Consider the following 9,165-nt stretch of genomic DNA (forward strand, 5'->3'; position numbering starts at 1 on the left):
TATGCATTGACTGAAATTTTCAATATTTATTTGGAAAGATGAATGAAATTATGGGTGCAGATCCTTGAAGATATACGTAAGTGTGAGATAATCTAAAGAATTCAGGATTTTCCAGTGAACTCGTTGAAGGATTTTTTTTCTTTCTTTTTCAAGATCATTTTTGATGGACAACTCCTTCCTGATGTTCTTGGAAATAAAGACGACATTAGTCGATGTTAAAAGTTACACTCGCGTCCTAACAAGCGCATAGGTGACGTTACGGTGGCGTCAAGCAAGGCCGTCTAACCGAATCTAATGTTTCGCCTCAACAAGTTGCTCAGCCGGACTCTAGTGCCTACAAACAAGAGTAATACTCGCCAGGGGAAGTACGCAGGCCAGGTCCGTGAAAATCTCCTTATCTAAGCGAAAGCGAGGGACTCGTCTGAGTCTTGGCCCTCTACCAAAGTACTAACTTTTGGGGGAGAATAACTCTTCCGAGTGCCCCGCTCTTCAGACAATTTTCGTTTTCTTTTCTTTTTCTCCTTTCTCTTCAAACAGTGCCAACCAACCATGGCGGGAATGGCAATCTTCAATCTCCCTTCGGCATCTTCCATCTTCTTCCGTGCATCACCATCATCATCACTAACTGCTACGCTTTCGCTGTCATTCAAGCCGTCAGTTCTCCCAATGCGTGGTCTTTCTGGAAAGCCCTTTCGTCCCAGATTTCCAAGTAACACCTTATCGATTGTCGTTCTTATATTAGTTCTTTCATTTTGTGTTCCACGTTTGTTGGGCATTGTGGATGTTTTTGTGTATTTCCCTTTGCAGAGATTTATGCATTTTCCAGTAACGATATCAAAGTGGGTAGCAACATTGAAGTAGACGGCGCTCCTTGGAAAGTTCTCGGTTTGATATAATCTTTTCTTTCTTCAGTTTTTACTTCTATTTCTCATTTGTTTTTGGTTTTCTATATTTTTTTGGTTGTTTCGAGACAAAGAATGTTAATTATATCTGACTATATTGTGTGGATATAATGTCTAAAGCGTGAAAGATATTCCACAACTATTATTTCCTTCCATTGGTTTTCAACTTCGAAGTAATACATTGGGCGTGTATTATGTATTCATAAACGAACTTATCTTTTGGGAGTATACATGTGTATCTTCAATTTTCTTTTGTGCCTAATGCTAGTGCAGCTGCAATGCATGCCACGGAATCGGATTTTAAAATGTATAATGGTCAGTTTTGGTAATGCTCAAAATATGTTTACTTCAGTGTTGGCCATTAGGTCCTAGGTGTCTAATTCTAACCAATTTTTTCTAGGCGGAATGTTTTTATAATTCACGGAGACTATCTGTGTACACTACTGTTTTGAATCTTATATCCATACTGCCCGTTGGCTTTCTTCAGAGTTTCTTCATGTAAAACCTGGAAAAGGAGCAGCATTTGTGAGGACCAAGATGCGTAATTATTTATCAGGAAACACAGTTGAGAAAACTTTTCGGGCAGGGGTTACGGTAAAGCCTTTCATACTACAGGCAGATTTATCATTAAGTTGCATGTCCTTATATTTTTAAGGTTCAATATAGTTTGCAAGGGCTAACATTTAAATAGGTTGCATGTCTTTAGGACCCACTATTGTTTGTTTCCTAAGAGCGTTTATGCTCATCAGCAAACTGAAAATTGTCATTTTCCTTGGGGATTCTTTTGTATTTTTCCTTTGCATCTTAGCTTTCTGATTCTTTTGCATAAGATCGACTATGGAAAGGATCTGGCATTTTGACTTATGGTATTATGCACCAAAGGTTAGAGCTGCCCTTCGGCCTTTTTTTCAGATATGAATTCCATGCACGTGTTTTAGAGAAATTTTGTAAAAGTGCATCATTCTAATTTTATAAAACATTGAAATTAGGGGTTGGTTCATAAGATTGTTTGCTAAGTTTTAAGTTGATAAGTTCTGCTTATCCTTCAGTTCTATACTCAGCTTAGAGGTGGTGTGTGGTTACTATACTGTGAAATTCACTAGTATAAAAGGGTTAGAACATTCATTTCAGATGAATGTGAAATGGATGTGACACAAGCTATGTATGACATGGCTATTTGGGGGTCCTTATTTTTGTGGTTGGCACTGTCTGCATGTTTCTAAACAACCACGTCCCAAAGACTTCAAAATGTCAATAATACAAGAAAACATTTTTAGATTGCCTTTGAATTTGAAAAGATGATCTCCTCTTAAGTATTTTGAACCCCCATACTTGTGCTTTTAATGAAGAATGATTAATTCATTGATTTCAAAGTGATGGATAGTGGCTTCTTTTTCTTTATCTTGTATGTTGCCTTCTAAGTGAGGCCAGAGGTGAGATCATTATCATTCATAATATGCAATATGAAATATCTTAAATTAGATCACATTGTATTAAGTATCAAATAAATATAGCACTCTATCTCATTCTGATGCATGAATGGATTTTCTTTTCCTGTTGTAACTACTATCAGAACATATAGTTTGGATAATGATGAGGCAGAACAATGTCTATTCTGCTCTCTCTCTCTCTCTCACATGTATAACTGTTTACCCAGATTGATGAGGCAGACATATTCAAAGAAACTAAGCAATTCACATACAAAGATGGCTCCCAGTTTGTCTTCATGGACCTGGTATTGCTTAGTATGCTAAGCTTCCTGTTATAAAATCTTCTTTTAAAATGCATTTCAAGAAGTCTTTTTTTCTTTTTTTTTTTTTGGCGAAGACTAGTTTAACCATCTATTTGGACAGTTGGGATCAGTTCCTGTTTCAAGGAAGCTTATTTTTTGTATTAAGTTAACAAGTCCTGCATTGAATGACTTATTTTGTTGTTTTCCTATCTCAGTTTCTCAGTCTTTTGTTTTCACAGAATACATATGAAGAAATTCGTCTTAATGCATCAGATGTCGGGGATAAGATGAAGTACCTGAAAGAGGGAATGGACTGCATTATGCTCTTTTGGAATGGAAAAGTATTTTTCCCAATCTGTTAACCTTTCCGACATCTTTTCATCTCTTTGTTTCTGAGTCTTTCACTTGCAAAAGAGCTAGACATTTTTCCAATAGCAGCACCTAAGAGGCTGCTCTGTAAACATTAGGAAGGGGCAAAGTTTGCATAGATGATTCTGTTCTTGGAGGAGCAGTCCATTATGAATTTCATTAGTTAAGCACCATCTGATGAAACTGAGCAGTGCTCATTTTTAGTGCCCTGAGGTTTGCTAGTTACATGCATATGCTATCTTATGTGCCAATGTCACCACACGGTGTTTATTGTTATTGTCAGTGTTACTATTTTCAGTTAGAAATCTACCCATTTGATCTTGCAGGTTATTGATTTTGAAGTGCCCATTACAGTTCAGTTGACTGTGGTTGATGTTGATCCTGGACTTAAAGGTGACACAGCTCAAGGTAATGTCATTTGCATTCTTTTGCAATTTCAATGATAAAATTCATAATGTAGTAGATGTATATTTCACTTTGTTACAAAAAATAAAAATAAAAAATTCAATTCAGTTTGTCGAGACAAAATACAGTGCAGGCAGGTTCATCATTCTATTGTGTTAAAATTGCCTACCCTTTCCTATTGTGATTCCTATGTCATCTATGGTTGTGCCTAAGGGCATATCAGTTGGACTAGATTCTTCTTTTTGATCAATCGCAACCTCTTCCCAAACTTTACAAGCTTTTACAAAGCAAAGGAGTTTTTGATGTAGATGATAGCTGTACAGATGGGTCTTAATATAATTTTTTTAACAGGTAGATGGGTTTTAATATAATTGATGAGAATAATGTGAGGAAAAGAATATGCGGGGAGGTTCTTTCCCATAATCTGGTTATTTAGTTTAAGAGCTGGACTCTGATATCCATTTCCACAAACCCCCTTTGTGAGGATTGGGTAAGTGAATTGATCAGGGCATATATTCTTCACGATCATGTCAGACAATACCAGATAAGCGTCCTCCTTATCATTTTGATTCAGATCTGCCTTCTCCTTTTTCCTGATGAACAACTCATCATCAACATAAATAGTGAGTCAGTTTTGAGGCTTCTTTCTCAGGGCGTTTTTTGTTTTTTTACCTTTAAACTTGACTTAGATGGTCATTACTTAAAAAATTGAGGTCTTTGTACTTACAAGTTGGGGAAGAGTAGATAACAACATAATCCCCAAGACTAAATATAAACCATGCTGAATGTGCATCTAAATGGCTTCTGTAGGTTTCAATAATGTTACACGAATGAATATTTTTGGTTGATGAGACATTTAGAATCTCCTTCATACTTCATTACAACTTTGGTAAAGAAATACAAAAAGTGGGTGAAAATTATACTGTTTTTGGTTTGCCCTTTGTGTTGCAACTTTAAATATTTTTTTACGTAATAGCACCTATAAAAAAAAATATATTTTTTAGGTAATATCAGGACACCAATTGTGATATGGTTTATGCTGCCTTGTTTTCTTTTGGGGAATTACACTTCGCATCTCGAACCACCAGTATTTTATAACATGCATCATAAACTGTCAAAAAATAGGTAATTGACAATTCCAGACTATATAATTTTGACGACTGAGACATGACCATTAAGACTATGTCATATGCCCTATGTACGATTATCCATTGATGTTAAGGTCAGGTTTTTAACCGAGAATGTAAATTACCAAAATTCGGTATTTTAAATGGTCAATCGTCAGTTGGTAATTAAGGGTACAACTTGAAAAAATGGTGGTAGTTCGTTTTGCAGTCATGTTGACTCTCTATTCTCTTTTCCTTTTATTTTTCATTTATTTTCTCTGGCTAACCGTTTGAGAAATGAAATCTTATTTGGCAGGTGGATCTAAGCCAGCGACTCTTGACACTGGTGCTGTTGTCAATGTTCCATTGTTTGTAAATATAGGTGATGAAATACTGGTGGATACAAGAACGGGGCAGTACATGAGTCGTGCATAATCTCTACTCTTCAGAAGTTTCCTGTCATCAGGCATATATATTTAGCTTCTTCTCTTCTTTTCTTTTCTTTTTGTTTTATTTCTTACTATTCTGCGAGAGTTTTATACCTTCATTTGCGGCACTTAGCATGGTGAATGTCTATGAATGTTAAATTGAAATATCTTTTGGTCTTAGAGGAGAGATATTATTAGTAATTCAAATGGACTAGTCTATATGGTAGGTAACATTTTGATTGGCCTTGCATTCTCGCTGGTGCATGGTATTTATATAACCTAACATTTTTGCAATCCTTCAATGGCTGGAAGTTGAGTAGATGCAGAGTATTTTCTGGCAGTTCTTTTCTTTTCATGGTCTTCTGCATAACCCTCTCAGGAGGGTATTCATCATACTCTGATGCACTTTGAAATCATCTCCCACCATCTCCTCATAAGTTTTAGAGAGGAACTGAACTCAAATTCAAATTTACAGATTTTTTTTTATTTTTTATTTTTTTTTAAAAGAGCCGAGGTTACATGTACAAGAGTGACTCATTTATGCATTTTTTAATAAAACCTTCACTTATGACGGAGTAATACCTTAAACCAATTCCAAGAACAAGCAAAATAACTCAGATACTTCCAACAAAAGATCCCCCTAAAAAACCAAAAACCTCAACTCCGTCTAAGGTAAGGAATACCAAATTTGTCCATTCGAAAAATTCCCTGGATAGGACTTTAAATGGATGTATCATCACCAATTTGTAAATTAATTCCTTGTGTCCCCTGTTTAGCTAAAAAATCTGCAACCATATTCGCTTCTTTGAAAATGTGACAAAAACATACATTTAACTCGCTTATGATGGCTAAAATTTCCTCCCAAAAATTCCAATAGAACCAATATTTACAAACTCTTAAGCCAACCATCCAATTATGACCTTTGAATCTGACTCTACTAAAATGTCTCTCAATCCTAACTGCCTACATAGCCGAAGCCCATAAAGTAGAGCTCTATACTCTGCAATGGTGTTAGTAGCATGCCCATATGAGTGACCAAACCCTGCCACAACTCCTACTAAAGAATTCAAGTTTACAGATATCATTTACTCAAACCTCGGTAACATTTTGATTTGATTTGTATTATCTTATCGTTTTATATTAAATCTTGTATTTGTATTATGAAGCTCTATGAGCAGAGGAGTTACACAGTTGTAAAAATTTTAAAATTTTATAAATTGAGAATTTAATATCCGGTTTGATATCTCTTTAACCAAACCTTTGGAATATCATATCTCACATGGTATTAGAGAATTCCTCGTGCTCTTACTCTGTTGATCCTATGGCCTCAACTGAATTCAAATTTGTTCTCAGGCTGTTACTCTCATTCCATTGAATCATTCAATACTTCCCGCAATTTTCCTAATGAGTGAAAGGGGTAGGAGAGGCTAACTGGAGGCATGACTATAATAGCACCATACCCGCTGGAACCGAACCAGTGTGGTCTATACGGTAGTCGGCAGGAAGCTGTTGGTATTTTCTGAAGTTGGGTTTAAGCATGACTTAGACTCTTACCCCCACTAAGGTATTGGATTTGTGGAGCCAAGTTTGTTGGGTGTCTTGGCCTTATTTTATATATTAAAATAATATTTTTTATTTTTTTATTTTTTATTTCATTTTATTCTTATTAAACTAATTAAATTATTCTATTCATCATCTACACATTACGTATTTATTATAGAAAAAATGAAAAAAAATAAATAAATATGGTGTGTGAAGTGTGAGGATGATAAAAAGAATTTTCTTTTTCAAGGAGGTTGTTTTCACAAAAAATTGTTGGCACTGTTTACTACTCGAGTAGTGCCTAGCAGAAAGTTTGCTCAATATTCACAAGATAGATGACTCGAGCGAAGGTCAAGTAGAGAGTTCACTCAAGATGAAGTGTCAAGTGAATGAAATCATGCATGTACAACCGAATTCTTGCTTTTCATTCCTTTATAAATATTGTTACATAACCATTTGCATGTGTATATCGAATATTATGTTATCGACGTTAATAGACTTTATTTATAATTTACTTAGCCAAAACAAAAATAAGAAAAACTTGTAAAATAAGTATAAATGTGAACCAGAATATAGACGCTCAGATATATAGCTTTAAGCCCGGAGTGATCTGCTGAAAGCTTTCCATGACCTGGGATTTCTTGGATCTGGTAGTTGGACTTCACTCATTCCACCACGACTCTTTCTACCAAGAATAGGCTTGAGAAACTTCTTCAGGACCTTGTGGAAAGCCGATCCACGACGCCCTCGTTGCGCCTGCCTCAGCGGAGGTGGTGGTGGAGCCGGGCCCTGACCAAACAGTGGTGCTTGGAACCGAGCCACACTTGGCTCTGAAAAGCTCCTCCCCAGTATGGCTTGGTTCAGCTGCACCTCAAAAGACAGTCTTTCAAACCGGTCCAACAGCGTGCTCTGCTCATCTCCAAACTTCCTAAGAACTATATGGTCCATTGCTTGCGATTTCTGAGCCATTTCCACCGCCTCAAATATCTTCTTTTTCAGTTTTGGCTTGGAAACATGATTTGAGCTGAGTTTGAGAAGTCCAAGCTGGCGATAATTAAGATACGAGATGAGGAGTCTCCATCCAAGCAAAGTATCAACATAAGGCCACCACCTGCAAGGAAACTGAAAAGACTGTCAGACTCAAAAGTGTGGTTCCTAGTCACTCGGTTTTCCCGCAAACTCAAAAATTGCAATAGCAAAAGGGAAGACAGGTTTCACGGGTCATGGCAATGGACCGATAGGAAATAAATGCACCTCCTTTGCATAATTAAATCATACAAATTAGAATTCCAACCCCAATGCTGCAGATCGTTGTTGAAGCCGGAGCCATTAAAGAAGTGGTAAAGGGTTAAGATCTTAGAACCCAATGACACTTTATTCTTCTTTATTGTAGGAAATAGACTATGTTGCCTTCTCTTCTCTTCTCTTTTTGATGCTCTTGCTCTCTTTTTAAGAGGGCTTATTTTGGACGAAAGTTGCATAGAGAAAGCATCAAGTTTTATTTGGCTTTTTTGTCATGAGCTAGCTTGTTATCCGATTATAGAATAATGGATGCGGTAATTTACTTTCGGACACAGATTTAATGATAGTAAGCTAATTAAATCAATGGATAGTAGGTTTGTGGTACATTGAGTTCCGCTTGGACTACATGTTCTCCTCAAGCTCTCTCTCTCATCCCTCTTTCTCCCATCAAGCTCTCTTTCACAGGTTCTCTCTTGCCCACCCCCTCTCTCTCATCGAGTTCTCTCTCATCAAGAGCTCTCTCTCTCTCTCTCTCTCTCTCTCTCAACTTTGGGTTGGTTTGATTTTTACTTTATTTTTTTTATCAAATTTTCTACGTGTAAGGCACTGAGGGAGAGATTAAGGGGTTAGGGTAGAACCGGTTAGTGAACCCGGTTCACATAAGGTAGGGGGGGGCGTAAACCGGCTGATGAGCAGATTATTTATTTAATAATAGATTTATTTATTTATTTTAAATGAGTGTATGAAATTTGCATACTGTACGAATGAGCCTACAATTTACATAATGTGCGGACCGTTATTTATGCTGAATTTTATAACTCTAAATAGTTCATTATACATAATCATTATCACAACTATTAAAAAAATGTTTATCAAATATATATAAAATGGAGCATACATATATAAAAGAGTTCACTTTACCAATAAATATTTTATGGTCAATTTATAATATTAACAATGTAATATATATATATATATATATATGATTGTTCAATTTAAAACAATGTAAAACATATACAATTAATATGAGACCTTTTTAATTGGCTTTGATTTTATAAATTTAGGATCAAATATTTGCTGAATTGTGTAGTTTTTTGGTCCATATTTTAAGTTGTACTCATCAAGTCATAGTATGAAGATGTATTCTTTGCCAACAATTTGCTGTAAATCATTTCGGAAACCATCATCATTCTGGTCCTACACAAATACAAATATATATACTATCTTTGAGTCTCCTCAGGGCCACTAGAAGTTTACATGGCCGTTAATTTCAAGGTCCATGAGATTAGTCGAGGTGTGCACAAGCTGGTTCAGACACTCACGGAGATAAAAAAAATAAAAATAATGGTATATATAATATTTAGTGTAATTATTATACTTTCTATACTAAAACTCATTTTAAAAATATTATACTATTTTGTTACCTGATCTTATTTTTC

General features: G+C 35.7%; 2 protein-coding genes across 7 annotated transcripts; one reads left to right on the forward strand and one right to left on the reverse strand.

Moving 5' to 3' along the window:
• The first annotated feature begins 249 nt into the window (after positions 1 to 249).
• On the forward strand, positions 250 to 5,236 carry LOC122277682 (elongation factor P). Its single transcript, XM_043087770.1, has 7 exons — positions 250 to 709; positions 808 to 885; positions 1,390 to 1,496; positions 2,560 to 2,637; positions 2,874 to 2,975; positions 3,330 to 3,411; positions 4,831 to 5,236. Exons 1-7 carry the CDS (start codon positions 550 to 552, stop codon positions 4,947 to 4,949), a joined length of 726 nt encoding a protein of 241 aa, XP_042943704.1. The 5' UTR covers positions 250 to 549; the 3' UTR covers positions 4,950 to 5,236.
• Positions 5,237 to 6,886: 1,650 nt separating this feature from the next.
• On the reverse strand, positions 6,887 to 8,249 carry LOC122275540. Of its 6 annotated transcripts, none has more exons than XR_006228586.1 (2): positions 7,779 to 8,249; positions 6,887 to 7,595 (listed from the first exon to the last, which is right to left on the reverse strand). XR_006228586.1 is itself a non-coding variant. In XM_043084640.1 (2 exons), the coding sequence occupies exons 1-2, from the start codon at positions 7,963 to 7,965 to the stop codon at positions 7,079 to 7,081; spliced, it is 720 nt and encodes a 239-aa protein (XP_042940574.1). In that variant the 5' UTR covers positions 7,966 to 8,184; the 3' UTR covers positions 6,887 to 7,078. The 6 variants fall into 6 exon arrangements, 3 of the variants coding, with proteins under 3 accessions (XP_042940574.1, XP_042940573.1, XP_042940575.1); XR_006228588.1 differs by having other exon boundaries at positions 6,887 to 7,606; positions 7,763 to 8,249; XR_006228587.1 differs by having other exon boundaries at positions 6,887 to 7,606; positions 7,739 to 8,249.
• Between the last annotated feature and the right edge of the window lie 916 nt (positions 8,250 to 9,165).

This window comes from Carya illinoinensis, chromosome 9 (assembly GCF_018687715.1).
Source record: "Carya illinoinensis cultivar Pawnee chromosome 9, C.illinoinensisPawnee_v1, whole genome shotgun sequence".
Classification (NCBI taxonomy): Eukaryota; Viridiplantae; Streptophyta; class Magnoliopsida; order Fagales; family Juglandaceae; genus Carya; species Carya illinoinensis.

Bases quoted from the DNA above. Each gene is read 5' to 3' on its own strand.
- LOC122277682 (XM_043087770.1), top strand. From the start codon at position 550: ATGGCGGGAATGGCAATCTTCAATCTCCCTTCGGCATCTTCCATCTTC. The intron at 886-1,389 runs GTTTGATATAAT...GGCTTTCTTCAG, and splicing joins CGCTCCTTGGAAAGTTCTCG to AGTTTCTTCATGTAAAACCT. The intron at 2,976-3,329 runs GTATTTTTCCCA...TTGATCTTGCAG, and splicing joins TGCTCTTTTGGAATGGAAAA to GTTATTGATTTTGAAGTGCC.
- LOC122275540 (XM_043084639.1), bottom strand. From the start codon at position 7,965: ATGCAACTTTCGTCCAAAATAAGCCCTCTTAAAAAGAGAGCAAGAGCA. The intron at 7,596-7,738 runs GTGCATTTATTT...GTTTCCTTGCAG, and splicing joins GATTTAATTATGCAAAGGAG to GTGGTGGCCTTATGTTGATA.